The 24,288-nt window shown below is 37.7% G+C and overlaps 1 protein-coding gene across 3 annotated transcripts; it reads right to left on the bottom strand.

Annotated features, from left to right (window-relative positions):
* Nucleotides 1-298: 298 nt before the first annotated feature.
* Nucleotides 299-24,288, bottom strand: LOC139949684 (uncharacterized). Of its 3 annotated transcripts, none has more exons than XM_071948159.1 (9): nucleotides 24,148-24,288; nucleotides 22,500-22,646; nucleotides 15,125-15,268; nucleotides 10,569-10,754; nucleotides 9,602-9,661; nucleotides 7,643-7,798; nucleotides 6,220-6,348; nucleotides 5,114-5,186; nucleotides 299-4,292 (listed from the first exon to the last, which is right to left on the bottom strand). In XM_071948159.1, the coding sequence occupies exons 3-9, from the start codon at nucleotides 15,224-15,226 to the stop codon at nucleotides 3,988-3,990; spliced, it is 1,011 nt and encodes a 336-aa protein (XP_071804260.1). In that variant the 5' UTR covers nucleotides 15,227-15,268; nucleotides 22,500-22,646; nucleotides 24,148-24,288; the 3' UTR covers nucleotides 299-3,987. The 3 variants fall into 3 exon arrangements, with proteins under 3 accessions (XP_071804260.1, XP_071804261.1, XP_071804259.1); XM_071948160.1 differs by having other exon boundaries at nucleotides 22,512-22,646; XM_071948158.1 differs by lacking the exon at nucleotides 22,500-22,646 and having other exon boundaries at nucleotides 300-4,292.

The following is a 24,288-nucleotide window of genomic DNA, read 5'->3' as shown; positions in this document are numbered from 1 at the left end:
ATCAATTGAATGGTATGCCTCTACGTGTGCGGTAACCTACTATTTTTGTTTTAAACACCCCAGATCGACTTTTCATTTCCTTTGAAAACATCATTCGGTTTTAATGAAGCCCGGACTTTAGTTATTTTACTGCATGAAAACTGTTATACGCCACACACGTAAACATACAATTCTGATAACCGATTCCCTTCAAATGTAGTTTAAAGGAAAATTACAGATTTTTTTTCTTTTCTTCTTTTGCGAACGAAACATTTGCCGACTGTGTCAGCATCTAATGTAACCCACCATGTTCGAGTTCGATCGACCATCTGAGATTTTTTTTTTGTGTGAAAATCGAGCGATTAACTATTTCAGTCAGAAGTATCTTCAAATGTTGTTTTCTACAATCATCATTAGTTAAGTTTTATGTAAATCTGTAATCTCCACGATTTCTTTTCTTACCAATTCTGTAATGTTCCTTTAAGAGAAAGGGGAATCAAGAGCATTTGTTTTTCTTCTGAGAAATGCTTCTCAGTCTTCCTTCGTGGACATAATATCCGCTGCAAAGTGTTGCCAATCTGAAAAACGCTACAACCCTTTCACATAATTTTGTTTTCACGTATAGTTTTATCGTGGAATCAACATCTATATAAGATTAAAACAATCGAACTGATTCAAAAACAGAAGCTATGCTTTGCCCTTTCTAACCTTTTCCATTAATGTTTCAAACTGAAGTTTATACATGTTATAACTTCCTCCACAAAAAGAAAGATTTTTTTTATTTTTTTAAAAATTGTTATCTGTATGTTTATTGTATTTTAAATTAAATTTTGTACTCTGTATAATTATACAAGTATGTAACATTGCAATTTCATAGCTACATAGGCCTACAATATTGTTAAAAGAATAAATCTGCAGTAATTCTTAGTTGTCTTAGTAGAGCGATGCTGTTGTGCACAATGTACTAAACATTAGCACATACAAGTACGAATCAAGGTTTTAAAAAAAACATGCTTCTTTTTTACCACCTACAAAAAATGGCAATACCTTCAATTTCAGATATAACTTTTTGTTCTTGACAATTTCAAAAGCATTTCAGAGAGAAAACAAATTTTAAAATGGCTGCCGGATTCGGAGCTAAGAATCAATCTCAAGAAGGCACTGTGAAGATAACGTGAAATTGTTTTAAATTAACCCCATATTTGTATAAAAAATTATATACACACTAACAAGTTCACAATAAGACACTCATAGACATATCGACAAAACAAGATAAAGTCATGACAAAATTTCAGAATAGCAAAGGTCATTGGTTTGTATCCCGCTCAAGTATTATGCCTGTAATTTCTTTCACCGAGCTCGGGTAAGTACCTAGAATACAATGCATACACACACCGCTGTATATGGGTAAAAACCCAAATTAATAGTTGATATCCCGATGCACCTATTATTATGGTCACTAGATTTGGTAGCCAAATTGAATTCCCACAATGCAAGTGGAATTGTCAGGTGATATTTCAAACTCACCTTTTTCTAGTATGTTGAAGCTCATTAGTTCTACAGGACATAAAATAACAGTTTACAGTAACGCTAAAACTTGGGCACATGGTCAAAATGGTTTTGACGGAAAAAGCAAAGCTCTTATCCAGATTTGTTTAAAATCATACTTACTTTGTAAGCCATTGGACATTTTCGGTTAACAGTATTGTCCAAGGCCTACACTTCATGTATCACAACTTATATATAAAATAACAAACCTGTGAAAGGTTAGGCTCAATTGGTCAGGGGAGTCGGGAGAAAAAAACACGAAAACCCACCCTTGATTCCGCACATTTCGCCGTGTCATGACATGTGTTTAAAATAAATCCGTAATTCTCGATATCGAGAATTGATATTGTTCTAATGTTTTCTCAAAAAGTAAAGCATTTCATGGAATATTATTTCAAGAGAAGTCTTTCACCATTACCATTACGGATTTATTTTAAACACATGTCATGACGCGGTGAAACGTGTGGAAACAAGGGTGGGTTCTCCCGTTATTTTCTCCCGACTCCGATGACCGATTGAGCCTTAATTTTCACAGGTTTGTTATTTTGTGTATAAGTTGTGATACACGAAGTGTGAGCCTGAAGACAATACTGTTTACGGAAAGTGTCCAATGGCTTTAAAGTCTCTCTTTAGATTGTTAAATCTTAAAGGGACACATTGCCACCAAATTGGGTACTTATGAATATAATAATCCACACAAATATACTAACTGTGTGGTTTTCTTTTTACTTGATGAACTAACACAGTTCGCCACTTAAAGTGGAGTCAGACATTTGGCTTTACAAAAAGCTGGCCAGTGTTACATGTAGTTCATGAAGTAAAAGAAAAACCACATACTTTCACGGTATATTTGTGTTGATCATTATATTCCTCTTTCAAGACATCTTTCAAACCAATTCATTTCATAAGACCAAAAATTTGTATACAAAAAAGCGTTAAATCCACAGTGATGTGTCTCTTTAACTTCTAGTCAACCTAGTACTGAACATTATGTGCCTTAATAAAATCTAATGCAAGCTTTTGATATAAGATGTACATGTGATTCAATTATAGTACATTTCTTTGGATTAAAAAGGCTCTCTAAAACACTAACACTGCTACAAAAATAAAAGTTTCGAAATATACATATCACTATTTTCTTGATTAAACTGTAGTTTCACATTTCACACTTTGAAAAACCTTAAAGTCACCTGGAAGTGGTATTTTTTCAAAATAAAGCTTTTGTCACTAATATTTGTGTTTTGATGAGTGGAATGTGAATAAACAGTTAACTAAGGTTTTAAAAAATCAGTTCTTATGTTATTTACAAATTTAAGAGTAGACCCCGACCCGAGAGGGCACTGTTCGTGACGTCAATCGAGGCAGACTTTGCCTGTAATGCGTAGAGTAAACACAATTGCAAAGTACATGTACGGACCAAGTCGTGAATTTGTACGTTTCAAAAAAAAAAAATTTTTGTCTTTTTCCGGCAATGCCGACCATGTGTATTGCTGCTGAATGCAGAAAAACACTTTTTGAAATGTACCAACTCACGACTTGGACGTACATGTACTTTGCACGCGTGTTTACTATACGCATTGCAGGCAAAGTCTGCCTTGATTGACGTCACAAAAGGGGTAGGCGGAGTCAGCCCCCCAAACAACTTAATATATTTTTTAAACATATAAATCGTGACAAACAAATTACTAAAAAAATTGTTTTATTGTTCGTAAGCATATACTCTTATGTTTGAAAGAAAAAAAATCTATTTCCAGGTGACTTTAAGTTAGTAATTAATAATGTTAAAAGGTTTACTTCTATACACCAAATAAAAAACAAGTGAGAAAGATATTAGATTTCAGAAGAATTATGAACCACTTTAAAGGTAATAGACACTTTTGGTAATTTTGGTAACATATAATGCAAGAATACCAAACCTGTGAAAATTTGGACTCAATTGGTCATGAAAGTTGTAAGAGCATGAATAATGAAAGAAAAAACACCCTTGTTGCACACACATTTGTTCAGGCCTGAAGTCTTTTATTGATTGAGTGAAAAAAAAAACTAAGTTACTTCAGAGGGAGCTGTTTCACACAATGTTTAGCATTACCAACAGCTTTCCATTGCTTGTTACCAAGTCCGTTTTTATGCTAACAATAGACCTTATGCATTGACGTCATCCAGCGGCCATCTTAGTGGAAAAACGGTGACGAAACAATCGAAACGCACGGTGCGTTTTGTACGCGCGGTGCACAGGATTGGCCAATGAACAACCTCCTTTTGACCTCTAGGTGAGGGCGCCCTACTGAAATGACGTCATGTGCATAAGGTCTATTATTAAGTAATACCCTGTAGTGTCCAGTGCCTTTAAATAAAAAAATATGTTACAATACAAAATGCTTAAGAGAAAATTGAGTACTAAAGCAAGGTGCTTATTAGTAACTTGTGCAATCATACCCCCTTAGCTGCTAAGCGGACAGATTAGTTGGTAAGCTGCTGCTTCAGATCCTCCTTATTAGTAAGCGGTGCCTCTGGATGAACTTGCTCCTCCGCTTGGGATGGATACTGCCCTTGGGGTGGAGGTTGCATCTGTCCTTGAGGAGCATGTTGAATCTGGGGTTGAGGTTGCATCTGCCCCTGGGCTGGAGGTTGCATCTGCCCCTGGGGTTGGGCTTGGTACATTTGAGCAGGCTGCACGGCGTACTGCGTCTGTGGTTGCTGCACGAAGTATTGCGCTTGAGGCTGCATGGCGTACTGGGATTGTGGTTGCATGACAAACTGGTTAGCTGCAATCAAAACAAAATATCAATGAGAATTTACAATTATTAATGAATGAATGAACTAATTAATTAATAACTGTTTTTATAACGCACCTTCTGCCAAATGATACAAAGCACTACGTATTTACTGCAAGGTGATTGGGACGAGGTTTGAATTATGAGACCTAATCTTTAGCACCATGTAATGGTTTACAAGGTGCTTTTGCGCAATATGCTGCCAATCTAGTCAGGAACATCGGGGCGAACCCCTTCTCTTTTCGAAAAGTGCACTTGGTTCTTTTGGTGAGTTACACAACACACGGTACCAACAACTTAACGTCCCATTCGTAGGACAAAGTAATGGTTTTAACACTTAAAAAGTGTCTTGATTAAGGACACAAGTGTCACGCCCGGGGGATTCGAAGCCACACTCTGCTGATCAGAAACACCAGAGCTTGAATTCGGTGCGCTTAACCGCTCGGCCACGACACTTCCACAAGTAACACATTGGAGATAAAGATAATTAATTTAATAATCATAATACTAATAATAAAGGAAACTTATAATGCGCAATGTCTGTCACAGGTGACACTCCTGGCACAGGAACCCTTTCAAAACAACTAGGAACTAATTAAACAAAAAAACACAAGGAGAAGCAGCTGAATAAAAGAGTAGTGACTTGTTCTTTAACATCCGTTAAAAACCTTGCAGGATCGTTGTCGTGTGTTAAAGGCCCTCGCCTTCGGCTCGGGCCTTTATCGCACGGCAACGACCCTGCCGGTTTTAAACGGATGTTAAAGACCTCGTCGCTACCCTTTATTTCCCTTTTTCTAGAATGTCATACTTACTGCCAGGGGGGTAGTACACACCCTGTGGGGGCACTCCAACAACCATCTGTTGACGATTGCCTTGGTAAGCAAACTGTTGTGAAAGCAAAAAAAAAACATACTTTATCTATCAATACAATAAATACTGCTGACCAAATCTGCTGGACTAGTGAAATGACAAGCTGACTGGTGTTGCTGGCCAGGCATGGTGTCACAAGTTTTTGCCCATGACATGAATCCCTAGTCACTGTGAATGAAGATGTATCTAATATAATTAGTCGTTAAGTGTTTGAGAACATAACGGAAATCACAGAGCAATGTTTCCAAAAGAGTCCCATAAACACGTTGTACATGCTCAAAATAATTTTTCGCTCCTGAGATGAACATTATTTTGGTGACATTGTTTTACTAAATTCCTAAAAACTACAGCACTTCATCAAGTATTATTTTAGGGAAGCTTTCTACCATGATTATCTTCAAACAGGTTCCATCATTTGATAAGTTTCTAAGTACTTTTCATGAGGAAAAAATAGGTAACAAATATTGCTATTTTTGTGATTTTTTTTATTAATTTCTCAAAAACTACAACACCTCAGCAGGTAATATTTTTACCTGTTTAAGGGAAGCTTTCTACCATCATTATCTTCAAACTGTGTCAGTTTAATGTAAGTCAGTGGACACTGTGTTTTGTGTCCAACAAAAAATACCCAAACCCTTTAAGGTATAACGCTGTACAATGTAGGAGTAAAATCAAAATGACATTCTGTATCTCTGATGCAATGACTATAAGCAACTCAACAGCATGGCGGGGGTTTAAAAACAGTGAACACTATTGGTAATTGTCAAAGACCAGTCTTCCCACTTGGTGTATCTCAACAAATGCAGAAAATAACAAACCTGTGAAAACTTGAACTCAATTGGTCAGCCAAGTTGCGAGAGAACTCGATATCAACTTCGTGGAAAACTACTTCCTTCTCGAAAGTTACTTTACTTCAGAGGAGCCATTTCTCACAATGTTTTATACTATCAACCACTCCCCATTACTCGTTACCAAGTCAGGTTTTATGATAATAATTATTTTGAGTAATTACCAATAGTGCCTTTAAATGGAAAAAAAAAGCAAATACCACAGTTCGAGGAGTGCTGTTTCTGCTGACGGAGAGGCTAACACAGGTTAAGCTGGATCCAATTATAGCAATCACAATCTCTGTAAGGCCAATCAGCACGAGGCAGACATCAATACCGACACGAAGACCCTTTAATGAGTTTAGAAGTCAACATCATTAGTAAGAATAATAATTATTTAGAATATTTCTGTGACGTCACTCTATACACATCGCCAACTTAAAACATAACCAACTTATCGTTCCGATCTATGCACAACAAAAACTGTACACGCGGTGAGATGCAGAAATCAGAGAAACAGAGCGTCCACTAACGTTCGTTCATTAAAAGCGTGTACAGTTTTTGCCGAGCATAGAACGGAACGTTGGTTGTGTGTGACCGGTCAACACCAATGGTCTTGTAACCAAGACTACTGCTGTCAGTTGCAGGGATACATAATGCACCAAACGCAGCGCTGAGTCCATCGACCCTTGTGACCTGCACACACAGCTGAAGCTCCGCCCCACTCAGATTCAAATTCTCAACCTGGGACACTTTTTACTCTTTCGCTCGGGATCTGGTAAGTTTTTTTCCTTTTTTTTCAAGTTATTTTCTCAATGGTGTTTTGCATGAAATGGAAGGACTCAATAGACATTGAGGATCAAGTTTGTGTTCCCTAGAATTTGTGTCATGATTTTCAAAAGTGGTAAAAATGGAGCAAATTTGCCAACTAGCTGTCGAAATTGTACATGTTTAACCATTTCGCCCTGCACAGGTTGCGTATGCTTCATAACCCTCCGGCTCCGCTGTCGGCAGGAGGGTTACGTTATCGCAACTATGCTTTTAGATGGTTGATTTCAAGACATTCAAAATCTGAGGTATCGAAATCAAATTCGTGGAAAATTTCTCGAAAACTATGTCACTTTAGAGGGAGCCGTTTCTCAACATGGTTGCTATACTACCAACCTCTCCCCATTATGCATCACAAAGTAATGTTTTGTGCTATTCATTATTTTGAGTAATTACCAATAGTATCCAATGCGTTCAAGCATGTGCAATAAACAATGTGGTAAGCTTGGGTGATATCGCGATTAATTAAATTTGACATCATCAGTCTTCAAACTCCAAGTGAAAGTTGTAGAAGAGACAGTCATAGCATAAGAGAGGTGTTCTAATGACCTATTCTTCTGGTTTTACTCCAAACCTATGGGGTGCAAGATGTCTCAGCTGGCAAATACATCGCGATATTTAATCGATATAGCGATATATCGCGATTATCGCGATATATCGCGATATATCGAGATATATCGATATTTCGATTAAAACCAATTCCATTCGATATCGAAATCATTTCCAAATTAATATCGCGATATTCGATAATATCGTGATATCGCCCAAGCTTACAATGTGGCAGCACTATGGACTTGGGCCCTAGGTTATACTTACCGAAGAGGTAGAACATGGAGCGTTATCGTATGGGCGATATCCAAAGCCACTGTCAGGGCAGAGCCAGTGCTCCCGTTCAATAGACCCAGCAGCTACCCCTAAAACTGGTACAGCTACCACACTACTTATGATAGACATCACCATGTATCCAATAATCTGTGGATAAAATACTTCAGTTATAAAAGGGTAGCAACGAGTGCTTAAAGGGTCTATGTAACTTTTGTAGGTCAAAAAACTCAATGTCCACAGATGTACACTTAACTTACACAGTTTGAAGATAATGATAGTGGAAAGCTTCCCTTCAAATTTTACTTACTGAGGTGCTGTAGTTTTGGGGAAATGAGTAAAACAATGTCATGAAAACTATTTTAATCATTTACAAACAGATTTATCTTCAAACCCTGTAAGTTAATGTAAATCTATGGACATTTTGAAAAGGTACCCAAATCCTTTAAACTGTTGTTTAGGTCACTCAACATTAAAATGTTTAGACTTGGATAAGCTTGGGCGATATCGAGATATTATCGAATATCGCGATATTAATTTGGAAACGCTTGTGATATCGGATCGATTTGGTTTCAATTGAAATATAGTATATCGCGATATATTGCGATAAATTGCGATACATCGCGATATCGATAAAATATCGCAATATCACGATGTATTTCCTAGCTGATGATGTCAAATCTAATTAATCGCGATTATATCGAATATCGCGATATATTGACGGCGATATATTCAGACATGCCAACCTCTGGGATCACAAAACTGTATTCTGAAACCCCAAAACCTGTATTTTGCATCAAAAACCTGTATTTTTTTTTTAAACACGCGTAAACGTAGTTTTAAGCCCCGAGACAGGCAAAATAGAGAAGGTGTGAAGGCCATTAGGTTATCAAACAGCCTAATTAAACCAGTTAATTAAAACTTGAAGAAAAAAAATAAAAATAAAATAAAAAATAAAATAAAATAAAATAAAATAAAATAATTTTTTTTTAAATTGGGCAGAGGTTTAACCCAATGGAACAGGTTTTGTATGAAAAAAAGATATAATGATAAATCATATCTTAAAGACATTGATTAATCATATCCTATTTCATATAGAAACCCGTGACAATTAAATATCATTTTCTTTGTCAAAAGAATACAAGTACAAAACAAAACCAATTTAATTTCAATGAAGAAGACCAAAAAAAAAAAACATCCCAAAAAGTTTTGTTTGTTGTATTTGGGGGCATAGTTCTTAAATTTATCTTTTAAAAATCTTGCTTCAGGCGCTCTTTATCTTTTGTGTCTTTATTTTGGCAAAAAATTCTTTTGCAAACTCGATTCGTCCGTTCACAAAACGACCGATACCATATAAGGGCATTTGACAACAGCGCACTCTGTTGTGCAATGAATTGTGTTAGACTGGTTCCCTGTGAAATCGGGACGTCAGATAAACTGTATTTTTAAATTGTATTTTTGCGGTGGCGATGCTCAAACCGTATTTTTTTTGCAAAACCCGTACACCCGTATTTTTTACAAAAACCCGTACGAAATACGGGAAAAAACGTACTAGTTGGCATGTCTGTATATCGTGAATAAAATAAATGGATATCGCCCAAGCTTAGACTTGGATAAGATTTGTCTGACTGGCCCAATGATAAGCAATTGTTATTTGAGCCTACATTCCTCAACCTGTAAATTTTGTAAGAGAATTTTTGGAGGTCAGGGTGTAAAATGTACATATTGACCCATTTCACAATGCGCAGCGCACTTGCGCGCATGCCTCCTGTCGGCTATTTTGGGTGTCAAAAGTTGCGAGTCTGCGAGTCTACTATTTCTGCCTTTTTGGGGAGTCCACTCCTTCTGCACTATTTCACAGATTTAATGGCTGACAGGAGACGCACATGTACAAGTGTATCTGTGTCGATCTGCGCTGCGCATTGCACTTAAAGTTCTGTGGCTGCAACTTACCAAACCGGTTCTCTGTTTAAGTCCAGCTGCAATGCCCAGGATACCAGTTAGGACGAAGAACTGTTCAAAGAAATTATAAAAAAAGAAAACCCAAACATTAACATATATTTGAGGCACTTCGAAGTTGCGAGATAATAATGAAAGAAAAAACGCCCTTGTCTCCTGAAGTTGTGTGCTTTCAATGCTTGATTTCGAGACCCTTCAATTCTAAACTTGAGGTCTCGAAATAAATTCGTGGAAAATTACTTCTTTCTCGAAAACTACGCCACTTCAGAGGGAGCCGTTTCTCACAATGTTTTATACCATCAACCTCTCCCCATTACTCGTTACCAAGAAAAGTTTTTTGCTATAATTATTTTGAGTAATTACCAATAGTGTCCACTGCCTTTAATAATAATAACTGGATTTATATACATGTGTAGCACCAAATTAACACAGGATAAAAGGGGCTTAAGAAGACAAGAAGACCATAGTGATGGTGACAACCAGCTACAGATTTGAGAACAGGGTGTCCTGAGACCATTTTTGTAAGACATAGAAGTCTGAGGGTTTTTGATGGGGACAGGAAGACCGCTCCATAGGCGAGAGGCAGCAGTGGAAAACGCTCTCTCACCAGCAAGTTTGCGTGAGTTGTTCACCACACAAGGGAGATGGCATCATAGCTTCAAAGGGAGGATGGGCAGTCATGGATTTCAAACAGCGAAGACAGATTACTTGGAGAACAGGCGAGTCTTGAGAAGTTTTTTTGAAGGACAGATTAGTCTGAGCTTTTTCAATTGGGACAGGAAGACTGTTCCATAGGCGAGAGGCAGCAGTGGAACAAGCTCTCTCACCAGCTAGTTTGCATGACTTGTTCACCACATACATCATACACATACACTGTAACATGTCATAGGTTCGAAAGGAGTATGGGCAGTCATGGATCTCAAAAATTGAAGAGAGAGTTGGTCAAACAACAAATACTTACACAGACGCCAGACCAAATGGGGGTTCCAATCATAAACAGGTCTGTCCTGACGATGATGGAGATTACGCCAAACAACACAGCTAAGCAACCCAGGATGACCTGCATGTAGCCCGTGACTCTCAAACCCTTCCAGCACCACTTCTTACTGCTACTCTGGGTATTTGGTGTACATTGGCGCATAGCGACCTGAAAATCAAATACATCATGGGACATTTACTAATAATCTTGTCGGATTGTGTGAAAGCATTAACATTTTTAAATACAATAGACACTATTGGTAATTGTCAAAGACCAGTCTTCTCTCTTGCTGCATCTCAACATACATGTATGCATTAAAAAAAAAACTGTGAAAATTTGAGCTCGCTTGGTCGTCGGAGTTCCAAGATAACTATGCAAGAAAAAAACACCCTTGTCGCACGAACTTGTGTGCTTTTGTTTCAGATGCTTGATTTTGGAACCTCAAATTCTAAACTTAAGGTCTCAAAATCAAATTCATGAAAAGTTACTTCTTTCTCAAAAACTATGTCACGTCAGAGGTAGCCGTTTCGCCCAATGTTTTATACTATCAATCTCTCCCCATTACGTGTTACCAAGTGAGGTTTTATGCTGATAATTATTTTGAGCAATTACCAATAGTGTCCACTGCCTGTATTTATAATAATTAAAACTCAAAGTGTAGTGGCCGAGCGTTTAAGAGCATCAAATTCAAACTCTGGTGTTTCTGATCAGCTCCCTCTGGGCACGATTTCACAAAGAGTTAAGATTGATCGTACATGCAAATCCAATCCATCGTACGTGTAGTTGCCTAGCAGAGAGTGATGTCACAATACAAATCACTGTGGTAATAATGATAACTCATCCTAAGATAAATCTTAGTGCTTTGTGAAATCGACTCCAGTACTGTTGACACTAAAGTGGTCAAATACTGAGAGCCGACGTAAGTTTCTAATATTTTTTGTCTCCGTGTATATGTAATTCATGTCTGATGTAAACAAGCTTCCATTTAGATTTTGTGATGAGCACTTAACTGTCTATGAGCAAGAGTAATAAAAGGATTTGGGTACTTTTATAAAATGTCCATAGATTTAGGTTAAACTAACAGGTTTTAAGATAGTAATGATAGTGGAAAGCTTCCCTTCAAATCTAACTTACTGAACTGCTGTAGTTTTTGAGAAATGCGTAAAAAAACAATTCATGAAAATACGTTTGTAAATGGTTAAAATAATTTTCGTCACAGGAGATAAAATTATTTTACATGTATTTGTATTACATTGTTTTACTCATTTCCCCAAAACTACAGCACCTCAGCATATAGTATTTTCAGGGCAGGTTTCTACTATCATTATCTTCAAACTGTGTAAGTTTAGTGTAAATCTGTGGACATTCTGTTTTTTGTCCTACAAAAATTACATAGACCCTTTCAACACTGTATGACATTAATGGTAAAGAAAACACTATGTTTTTGTACACGGTGTCCAATGCAAATATAAACTAGATATAGTGTTTGTAGAAACAAACACTAGGTGTTCGGCTATTGTTGGGTCAGTGTTTGAATCAATGCAAAAAGTCTCGTTAATAGCTCGTCGAATTGCAAAGAAATCAAAACCAAACAGTTTTCTCGATGTGTAATAATTTTGTGGTAAAGCATCAAAAAGTGTACATTTCAACCTAAACGCCTTTAAATAATGCCTTTTCGAAGCATTTTACAGGCACTTCCGGTTTAAAAAGGTCAAAAGGTCAAGAGAAGGTCAGCAATAATACACATTTTTGTGAAGTACGTGAGGCCCTTTCATATGATGTAAAGATTGTCAAATAGCTTTTGTGGTTGAGGAAATGTGAACTGATGAATAATGACGACTGGAGAAGAGACTAACTAACCGGAGGGGATTTTTTTTTAAAACGCCTTGAAAACAGACTACGTACGTAAAGCCCTTTTATATGATGTATAGATTGTCAAAATAGCTTTTTTGGTTGAGGACAAACATGACAAAGGAACTTATGCATAATGACGACTGGAGAAGAGACTAACTAACCGAAAGGGAAATGTTTGTTGAAAACACCTTGAAAACAGACTACGTACGTAAAGCCCTTTCATATGATGTATAGATTGTCAAAATAGATTGTGTGGTTGAGGACATAGGAACTTATGCATAATGACGACTGGAGAAGAGACTAACTAACCGGGAGGGAAATCTTTGTTGAAAACGCCTTGAAAACAGACTAAAGCGAAGCTATTTATAGGAGAAAAAAAAATTAAATACAAAAATAAATAGTACAAATTTTGGTCGCCAAGTGGTCTCCCATTGCTTAACTTTAGTGACCGGTGTTATCAACGCAGTATGGTAGATAAAACCAATTAATTACTTTTGAAGAAAACTGACATTATGTTGAGAACGCATACTTACACGTGGTGACCGCAATGCACCGCATGCTTACACGTGGTGACAAAGTACATGTACATATAATTGTAAAATCTTTACGCGCAATCAATTAGGGAATTTTGTAGTTCTTTATACACGAATTTTAGAATTTTCAACCTCTCTTTTGAACCAGAAGACAATATCAAAAAAAGGGGTCATGTCTGTGAGGCGTTTACGGTTTTAACAATGCCCTTTCCGATGATGTATTGATTGTAAAAATCCCTTACGTAGATCAAAAGTTATGATTTTGTGAAATAATAAACTTTGAATTAGTGTATCTCGTCAACTGATGACGTCATCGTGACGTAACAACTTTTGCATCATATACTGGTTATTGTCTACCTGTGTGCAAAGTTTCAACTTAATGCAAGCTTCGCATCTATGCTTTTTCTTGCGGACAATCGACAGTGAGAGGAAGAAAAACCAAAAAAAAGAAAAAAACGAACAATAACAAAGAGTTGTTCGGGCTGTTACCCGAACACCTAAAAAAAATTGCCACAGTTCTGCTTTTACAGTTTCATGAAAAAACAGGACCTTGAGCTGTGTGGAAGCTGCTTTTGACTTGTTTGTCAGAGGTAGGTCAAACAGAAATACAATGTAAATATAAACTGCAGTGTGCCATGCAATTCTGTTGTTCTCAAATTGTTGAGTCATGCTTGGAAATCATTGCAACATCAAGTTTATGTGTACAAAGTCCATGAAAAACTGACAGTGAGTTCTTTATTTAAAATGTACGTTATACATGTAGGCCTATTTTTTGCAGTGTGCAGGGCTTGAATTTAGTGGGAGAAGATGCACCTTATTTTCTATACACGATGTGTTTCTGATATCAGTGGGGTTCGTTGTGATGAACACTGTGAAACCTTCCACTTTACTATCTCTATCTTAGGCCTACTTTCGTCTGTCCATGATAGTGTATTTAACTTAAATAAACAAAATAAAAATACTAGTTATTAATGTACACTTGATACAATTGCCAAAGTTTTTGACACCAGATATGGAAAGACCAATGTTGGCCCTAATCACAGCCGAAAGGAAAATTTTCTGAGACCCCTGGCAAGTTGACATTTTGGGGTCCAAAAATAGGGTAAAAATGTCGATTTTGCAAGTTCTAAAAACATACTGTAATGCATGATGCAAAAATAGCACAAGGGTGATATTTAAAGCAATAATTTGTTTTCTCAAGGAAGGCCAAGGATGATACTATGTAGTGATTTAAAAGGTTTTTTGAAATAATGTTGCATTTTGGTTGGGTGGAGTTGTAAATATGAGCTAAAAACCAGTTTTTCAGACCCCCAAATCGGCCTAAAATGGCCAAAAAACAAAATGAGCCGTTACATGGTTATAACCATGGCAACGGGCCATTATTATATAGAATTGAAAATGCAATTTTGTTAACTTGCACCCCAAGGCCCTTCCACCCACAAAGTATAAAAAAAATTCATTTTTTGACCGTGAGCAACTATGTCAATTATTTACCTGAACTGACTCTTAAGGACTTCACTTTCGTGTTTTTTTTTTTTTTTTTTTTTTTCCGTTTTGAAAATTTTGTGTATAATTACATGTGGGCTAGTGAAAAAACCTGCGGGCGATCGAGAATTTTGGTTGACTCGCCCGGTGGGCGATTGAAAAAAAAAGGTTAAGGGAAACCCCTGTACACATGTTATGAATAGTTTTGAGCAACAAAATTGGTTCACCAAGCAGGTAGTCACGACTACTTTTTGTAATAGTCGTGGCGACACGATTTAAAGTCGGGTAATTGAAAAACGGTAGTCTCGACTCCACTTAGTAACCAAACGTCGCGACTGCGTCACTAGTGGCACGGGCTAAGACAACTCACCATGAAATGCCTCAAATCCTATTATATGTAAACTACTTACATCATTTACATCTACATGGGTGTAGGATTTGAACTGCCACTAGCCATCGGGCTATCTCGTTGGTAAGACACTGCACTCTAGAATTGCAAAGGTTGATGGGTTCGATTCCCACTCGTTCGAGTACTATGCCTGTGAATTTTTTTCCCAGAGCATGGCTCTACAGTACTAACATGCATCAGTGTACAAATATGGGCAAAAACAAAAATTAAATAATATATTATCCTGATGCAAATCAAAAACAATGAAATTGTCTTACCATTGGCTGCTGTTGTACCATCACTGTTTGTTGTGGTGGGGCAGCGACCTGCTGCTGCTGCTGCTGCTGGTTGGCTGGGGGTTGCTGCTGATTAGGTTGCATGGTCGCAGATCACAAAAGATTTTTCACAGGCTTTTTCTTTCACTATTAAACAAAACACAAATTGAATTCATAAATAAAATGATACAAAATTAAACAGACATCATTTCCCAGGCAATAGACCTTATGGGCAATTCCAAGCAAACATGGACATGACACCAAAAAATAAAATTTGCATCACAACTTTCTTTCCACTTAAAGTTATAGCTAACATATGAAAGGAAACAGACATTAACTTTTTTAACACACTCTGTACCCTTTGTACAAATTCAGCTCATTTTTGCACAAGCTGTGAACGGGCCCTAAAAAGTGAGCACATTAAGGTGATTTCTTCAAAGTTAAATATTTTCCACCGCAAAGGTTCTTCCAGCAAAACTTTAATAGTTGTGATTAGCAGCAGGTACAACTATTTAAAATCCAGAATGAATTTTAATTTGTGTTTCTCATTTAAGCAATATGTGAGTGTACTTGTGGGAGCTTCAACAGGGCATAATGCGACTAACCGAGAGATGAAGTTATTTCAATTGCACAAAAAATCCACTGAATATCTTCATGGCAATTCAAAATATGTTTCTACCCTTATTACCAAGTCTGAAATGAGTAAAGAAATCAACACTCTAGTTGGTGTATTTTAATAACGAGTCATCAAAAAGTGTAATGCCACTAACCGGTAATGCGACTAACCATGCAATGTAATGCGACTAACCAAATCGTTTTCCAAGAGGAGGACGCTAAGGGGTCAGCAAAGCTGGATATCTTGGTTTTGACTTACTAGAGGACAATATTACATAAATTAAGAGATCTGGGGCTCTGCAGATGCCACTCATGCCCTACCCACAATGCATTTTTCCCAAAGCACATGCTGAAAACTATAACATGTGTTGTACATGTGCCACTCCAATCTGTAACTTCTAGTTTCATCATTTGTACAGAGTCTTAATGTTAACCTATGAAACAAAATAAATAAAAGCAACATTTCTGAGAATTTTGAGTAGAAAAGTGAAGTAATGGAACAAATTTACTCCACAAATTGTGGACACATGTACATGTTGTACCATTGCCTAAGCTGAAAAGCAGAATGATGTTAAAATGCAAGGAATTCAAGAAGAGCACAGAAAATTCTCCCAAAAGAGCAAACAAAAGCAAAAAGCTGATTTCCTCTTGCCACCATTTTCCTTCAGAAAGAAGAAACATGCTACAATATGCTGCCTTACAAACCAGGGTAGTGATGCAATGGTAGCAATGCATGGTCAGTGGTGTGTGGTGTAACATGCAGTGAAATGTATCCAGGTCAGTCGAGGAGATGGGTGATCAAGAAGGTTTTTTGTTTGTTTTACACACTTTTTCGACACAAAAGAAATTGTTTGTTGCATTGAGGAACCTGTGACATTTTAAGGCCATTTTAAATTCACAGACCACTTTTAAACAATAACCCAAACTTTGATTTTTCGGGGACAATATGTTTACATGTAAGTCACTTTAAATCTGCGATTTTATTTTTGTTCAATTACATATTCCACAAGATATTTAACTTTTTATGTTAATGCACAATTCTGAAAATAAAGTTGGTCAGTAAAACGGGAATATAATATTTCTGAAAAATGTAAGTTTGCTTTTCTAAAAATACACATTTCAGCCTTGTTTCTATGATTTTTAAGAGAAAAGGCGTTATTATTTTACTAAAAACAAGTGAAATTAATTTATTTTGTTTGTTGATAAGGAATAAACCCAATTTTGCCAAACAAGAACTCAGTATGGGCTCTATTGGGCTTGGCTTAAGTGGCCGGACAAACTGTAATGCGACTAACCGTAATGCGACTAACCATGGTTTTGCCACGTAAACCTAAAAGTTCAATTTGCTGACTATTTATAAGTATCCTGTTGGATACTTATGTATAAGAGATGTGAGTTAAATGTAGTAAAACCTTTGCAAGTTTTTTAGTTTGAGGAAACTTTTGAATTGAGACAAGTGTATTTTTTACCATGTCCTTTTTGTGTAATGCGACTAACCGCTTTTTACAAAGCTATAACATCCAGAGTACAACGCCCAAAACATTTTTAATATCATCACTTCAAAGCCTTGGGTGTTAAGTACAAATCAGTCTATAAACTTGGTGGAAAGAATATCTCACATAGAACTACTACATGTAGCACCAAGATCCAGAAATGACACAGAAAAGTGTAATGCGACTAACCACGGAATCGCCCTTATGCATTGATGTCATCCAGCCGCCATCTTTGAGTTCAAACGGTGACGAAACAATCGAAACGCACATAGATTGGCCAATGAACCAGCTCCTTTTGACCTCAATGCGGGGGCGCCGTACTGAAATGACATTATGTGCAATAAGGTCTATACGTGTACATCTATGTACATGTACAGACCTCAAAATAACCCACGGCAATTGCCATGGTGCCCTGTGCTTTTGCTGTGGTGCCCTTTGCAAAGTTCCTATTCAAATTTACATTATCCTCATAGAATTGCCCCTTACCAGAGGGCAATTGCTGTGACCCTTCAAGAGCTAAGTTCAAGGCCTGCATGTATGCTGCGTTTTTGAAAGGGCAAGGGCACCATGGCATTTTTTTCCTTGGTTAAGGGCACCCTATGAGGAAATTGTAAACTTCTGTACTGTAGCGTTTCAAGGGCACCAAGGCTATAACCAGGGAGCATGGAGGCAGGAAATATGACGCCTCACTCCCATTATCATTATTGCTGTATCAGTTTTAAAATGCCAATTTTCTTGTTTGCGTTTACAATGGTAACTCGGCAGGATCCTTAAGTGAAGACGTTAACCCAACGATGCTTGATTGTTGGTGGAGTTTACAGGCCTGATACTTCACGGAGGCAACGGAGGCGATTGCCTCCGTTGCCCCTTGCCATTGCCTTGGTGCCCTTGAAATGCTACAGTAGAAATTTACAATTTCCTCATAGGGTGCCCTTTGCCAAAGAGAAAATGCCTTGGTGCCCTTGCCCTTTCAAAAACGAAGCATACAGCCCTGAGTTCAGATCGTACACTAAGTGCATTCATAAGCAAAACTTGAAGAAATGAAAGTGCTGAGGACAAGACAACTGGAAATTTAATTTGTGACGGGGAACTACATGTAGACAAAGTGTGAGTAAAATCTGGATGACTGCTTATTATAGGCCAAGCTTCTTAATTTGGTTTGTCGAAGACCTGGGCCAAATTTCATAGAGCTGCTAAGCACAAAAATTTGCTAAGCATGAAATTTCTTCCCCGATAAAAAGGTAATTTATAAGAGAGAGAGAGAGAAGTGGCGGTAGAGCAGTATCACTTTAAAATGAAGACTATAAAAATAACTAGAGCTAAATTGCATTTGTGCACAAATGCAGAGCTGTTTCGTCAATAAAAATTTGCCAAATTTCTCAACTGAGTTTCAAATTTGTTGGGTATTTAAAGCAATTTGCCAAATGTGGCATAAATAAAAATAAAAATTGTATTATACATGTACACCATGTTCAGATAGCAATTTATGTGTTAAAGGTGTAAAAATTGAAAAAATCATAAAAAATCATGTGATGACATCATCACAACGTCATTTCACATTTCATAAGACCTTGTCAATATCCAACAACCTATCAAGTTTCAACATGATCGCATAATTACTTAGGGAGTTATATTAGTTCAAAAAGTGCACCTGTAAAATTTTAGGTGATTACAAAAAACTTCACCACAGACATCTTCAAAAAGTCCATTTTGAAGAGTTTTCAACCTGCCGCTAGAGGGCGCTGTTGCAATTTGTGACATCATCAATATTTTTTTTGAACTGCCCACACTTGCTAGACACTTACGTCCTTGGAAAGCAACTTCATAATTTTTACCACTTTTGAGTTACAGGGCACTTCCGTTTTTGGCCCATTACGACTGGAGGTAGAGGTCATGAGAGGACACGCACACAAAATAAAATAAAGACCCAATCCCGAAAACAAAAACCTACGGTCTCTTTTGGCTGATTTGATATAGATTTTCAAACATTTAACATAAAACACCTTTAAGATGACGTCACGTGACCGCTGATGACGTCATCATGACATCCTTGCTTTAGGATCATCATTGCACCATAGCCTGCGATCCCTAAAAGTTTCATTGCAATTGCTCTTTAGGAACTATGCAAAAAATTGTGTGTACTGAAACAGACAAATAAAAAAAAAATAATAAAAAAAAAACTTTAACAAAAACAAGAGCTGTTTCGCTGCGCTTCGCTACGAAACAGCTAATAATTTTTCCTTTGACCAGTTCCCAATCATTGACCAGTTTAGCAGGATCACTTCAACCTTAAAGGAAGGAACATCTTCACAATGCAAAAGACCCCCAGGGCATAAGCCACTTGCATGGCACCTTTGCCTTGTTTTTAATCAAGGATGGTGGTAAATGATGTCAAACCACTGAAACTGGGCTCCATAAAAGTGTCAACATGCTGGACTCCCTCACTTCAAGAGTACTTTGGTACTTGGTATTTCCGCTGGGGAACTTGACAACGATGTTAGGAGAGCGTCGTCTAATTTAATTTTTTTGTGGTTGTTGTTTAGGCCTAGATTGTGCATGTTACTTTTGAAGATTTGGTGGGATTTGGAATCTATGATGACGGATTGTTGCAGATTATTCCATAATTTCAGTGTTCAGGAGACCTGACAGAATTTTATATTTTTATTAAAAGATTTTTCCCCCAGTTGTCACTCATCAATGCTAATTTGTGGAGAGCACTTGTTATGTAACTCGTTTTGGTGTAATTTTATATCACACGCTTTTACAAAATATTTTTATTTATTTTTATTAACAGCGGAACATGAATCAGCAAAAGAAAGGCAGTGCGGAGAAAAGGCAGTGCTCTAGTATGTAGAGTAGTACTTTTAATTTATTAGTAGCAACACAGAAACTGCATGCAGCCGTTCCAGCAAAGCTAGCCCTTGTGATCAATTGCAATTGTAAATAGTTTGTAAGTTTACATCTTGGTGGTGGAGGCAATTGGCAATACAAATGCTGAACTATGAACACACACAAAAAATGAGCAAAACTGGAGTGGAGAAACTGTAAGTTGCTATTCTAATAATTCCTTTACCTCCTGAATTGAACACAATTTTGTGCAGGACCTAAAAACGGCGGAAGTCCAGTGTGTCACCAGGCTGAAGTTATCCGCGTTTCTGGCTCGATTTCGATCCAGATTTTCTACAGCACAAACCGAGGACGAGCTGGCCGCGCATACCGGAAACTAGGAAAATAGAACCCATGCAGTAAAAGGTGGTAGCATTTTGGCCTTCCATCCTTTCTAACTTGAACGAATTTTTTAATTGTGTAGAGTTATAAGAATTTTTTTCCCCGAAATCTGAAAGAGCATATCAATAAGCAAATCAAGAGGTAGACTAAATTATCTTTGCATATATATTTAGTAATTAGCCGCCTCAATTAAAACTTCATCGTCGAACATCAAAAACAGCTGCCAAAAAAACTTGCACTCATCCTTCATTTTGCGTAAAAGATGCAATTATCTTCAATAATCTAATAGACCATACCACTGGGCACACTTAATTTTGGAGGAAGCTAAATCGGTTCACTAATTAGTACCTAATTATCCGTTTGAAGACACGCCTTTTTGTACCGTACGTTAACCGTACAGCACCTGTACTGAGTAATCTTAATTCTTAGACTGTCTTCACGGTAAAGTAAATGTACCCTTCATGATGAAGGAAAAGTTGAATTTTATTACATAATCTAATAGACCATACCTCTGGGCACACTTTATTTTGGAGGAAGCTAAATCAGTTCACTAATTAGTACCTAATTAGCCAGTTGAAGACACGCCCTTTTCTACTATGCGTTAACCGTATAGCACCTGCACAGTCATCTTAATTTTAAGACTGTCTTCACGGTAAAGTAAATGTACCCCTCATGTTGGATAAAAAGTGGAATTTTATTACATAATCTGATAGACCATACCTCTGGGCACACTTAATTTTGGAGGAAGCTAAATCAGTTCACCAATTAGTACTTAATTAGCCAGTTGAAGACACGCCTTTGTGTACCATACGTTAACCAAATAGCACCTGCACAGTCACATCTTAATTTTAAGACTGTCTTCACGGTAAAGTAAATGTACCACTCATGTTGGATAAAAAGTGAAATTTTATTACATAATCTGATAGACCATACCTCTGGGCACACTTGATTTTGGAGGAAGCTAAATCGGTTCACTAATTAGTACCTAATTCGCCAGTTGAAGACACGCCCTTTTCTACTATACGTTAACCGTATAGCACCTGCACAGTCATCTTAATTTTTAAAATGCCTTCACGGTAAAGTAAATGTACCCCTCATGTTGGATAAAAAGTGGAATTTTATTACATAATCTGACAGACCATACCTCTGGGCACACTTAATTTTGAAGGAAGCTAAATCAGTTTACCAATTAGTACTTAATTAGCCAGTTGAAAACACGCCTTTGTGTACCATACGTTAATCGTATAGCACCTGCACAGTCATCTTAATTTTAAGACTGTCTTCACAGTAAAGTAAATGTACCCCTCATGTTGGATAAAAAGTGAAATTTTATTACATAATCTGATAGACCATACCTCTGGGCACACTTAATTTTGGAGGAAGCTAAATCGGTTCACTAATTAGTACCTAATTCGCCAGTTGAAGACACGCCCTTTTCTACTATACGTTAACCGTATAGCACCTGCACAGTCATCTTAATTTTAAGAATGCCTTCACGGTAAAGTAAATGTACCCTTGTTGCCAGTGTGGTTTACCTAACATGAGTTCATCAATATTCCACTCCCTACCTGGTATAACCTTAAGTAACTCATTCAGCAGCCTTGATTGCACTTCAGATGACATCCCATCAAATGAACTTGGCTCTCCGATTGCAACATCCTCACCTAACCCTGCTCATCGCGCCAAACCAGTAAAAAACTCCAGCCAACACCGCAAAATCAAAACTCTGGTCATCAATTGTGATGGCCTCTGCAACAAGCTCCCTCAGTTAGAGTCTCTGATAGGCCACCACAAAGCTGATGTCATAGTGGGTACTGAGTCCCATCTCAAAAACGCCATTTTTACATCAAAAATCACCCTGCCAGGATTTGTCACCTACCGATGAGATAGAACCCAGGGGAAAAAAGGACGTGTGTTCATTATGGTGAAAGATGATCTAATTGCCAGTGAATGTAACATCATTACAACAGAGGCTGAATTAATTTGGGTAGAACTACATATTAAAGGGTATAAACCTCTCATCATAGGTTCTTTTTACAGACCTCCAAACTCACCACCTGCAAACATCCAGCATCTGTCGGATCCGCTAGCCAGCATCCAGTCAAAGTTTAAAAATGCGATCCTGATTGTTGGGGGTGACTTTAACCTTGCAGACATTGACTGGACCAATCGATCTGTTAGACCTTATGCTGTGGAGTTGACAAAATGTTCTCTGTTACTGGATGTATGCAATGATTTTTTCCTGGACCAACTAGTCAAAGAGCCCACAAGGATTTCTGAAGCTGCTCAGAACATTTTGGACCTCGTCCTCTCAACCCACCCTAATTACATTGAAAAATGTAAAGTGGTTCCAGGTATCAGCGATCATGAAGTGGTTCTCTTCACCCTTAATCTTAAACCCAAACTCAACAAAAAAGTTCCTAGAAAGGTTTACTTGTATGGGAAAGCAAACATGGAGAATTTAAGAGCTGACATGACAAACTTCCAGGACAGCTTTCTTAATAGTGACTCAGATTCCCGCAATGTGCAAACCAACTGGAACATGTTCAAAGCAAAAATCAGTGAACTCATGGAAAAGCACATCCCCTCCAGAACATCTTGTGCCAGTCATAAAAATCCCTGGATTACGAGAGAAGTGAGGCGTATGTCCAAAAAGAAACAACGCTTGTATAAAAAAGCGCGACTCTCCAACAATCCTAAGGACTGGGATAGCTTCAAAGTGCACCAGAAGGCAACTCAGAAGAAACAGCGCCAGAATTTCTGGGCCTTTCAAAATAACATGTTTGATGAAAAAGATAAATCAAATAAAGCTTTCTGGAAGTTCATCAAGTCCAAGAAACAGGACTCCACCAATATCTCATCACTAAAAGATGGCTCCAAAGTTGTGTTTGACAGCCGTAAAAAAGCTGCCTCGTTTAACAGCCAGTTCAGCTCGGTTTTTACCACTGAAGACACTAAGACTATACCTGATCTGGGTCCCCCAAACACCCTGCTGTGAATCACATCAATGTGACAACTGAGGGTGTTTCAAAGTTATTGAAGTCACTGAAAACCCAAAAGGCAACAGGCCCGGACCAGATTATTGGGAAAAAACAAACTTTTTTTGCATTATGAAAGGGTACATTTACTTTGGGGTGAGTGCAAGTTTTTTATCAGCTGTTTTTTATGGTCTGTATTATGGGGTCTTAATTGCGGCGGTTAATTACTAATTTATTACGCAAGCAATTATTCCTATTCAACCTCTGGATTTGCTCATTGATACATTCTTTCAGAAATGTGAATCCAATTTAATTTTGATTACACATGATTAAAATCAGAAAGGATGGGAGACCAAAACTCTACCACCTTTTACTGCATGGGGTCTATTTTTTCATATTTCCCGGAATGCGCGGCCAGCTGTACACGGTTGCTGCGTTGAAAATCTGGCCCGAAGTCGGGCCAGAAACGCGGCTAACTTCAGCCTGGTAGTGTGTCTACCCTGCCAGTGCCAGCCTCGTCTGGCACTTTGACAGTTTGTCTGTGCTGTGCATAGTTAGAGGTATTGTGCTACATGGAGAAAGATACGCAGTCTGGTATTATTATAGGTGGTGAATTCCGCGGAGTGGTTTTTGTGGTGCAGCCATCAACTTCAACTCCAGTAAAACAAAACCAATGATTTCAGACTAACAACAACAAGGAAAACATAATTACCTCCACTCTTAGACAGCACCACAGCAGTCAGGATGCTTTAAGTCAAGTAGTAGCTTCACAGTCTTTATGAAAATGGTGTAATTTCAGGCTGAAAACCGTCACCAACTTGTGCACGCACAGGTGACTTTACTGCACTGTGCA

This window comes from Asterias amurensis, chromosome 17, assembly GCF_032118995.1.
Source record: "Asterias amurensis chromosome 17, ASM3211899v1".
NCBI lineage: Eukaryota > Metazoa > Echinodermata > Asteroidea > Forcipulatida > Asteriidae > Asterias > Asterias amurensis.
Note: the sequence above shows the minus strand (reverse complement) of the source record. Positions and strands in the feature narration are given on the sequence as shown.

What these genes read in the sequence shown, in the direction of transcription:
- LOC139949684 (XM_071948159.1), bottom strand. Translation starts at nt 15,226, where the DNA reads ATGCAACCTAATCAGCAGCAACCCCCAGCCAACCAGCAGCAGCAGCAG. An exon ending in TGGTACAACAGCAGCCAATG is followed by an intron (nt 10,755 to 15,124) that starts GTAAGACAATTT and finishes TTTGATTTTCAG; the next exon opens with GTCGCTATGCGCCAATGTAC. An exon ending in TTAAACAGAGAACCGGTTTG is followed by an intron (nt 7,799 to 9,601) that starts GTAAGTTGCAGC and finishes TTTTATCCACAG; the next exon opens with ATTATTGGATACATGGTGAT.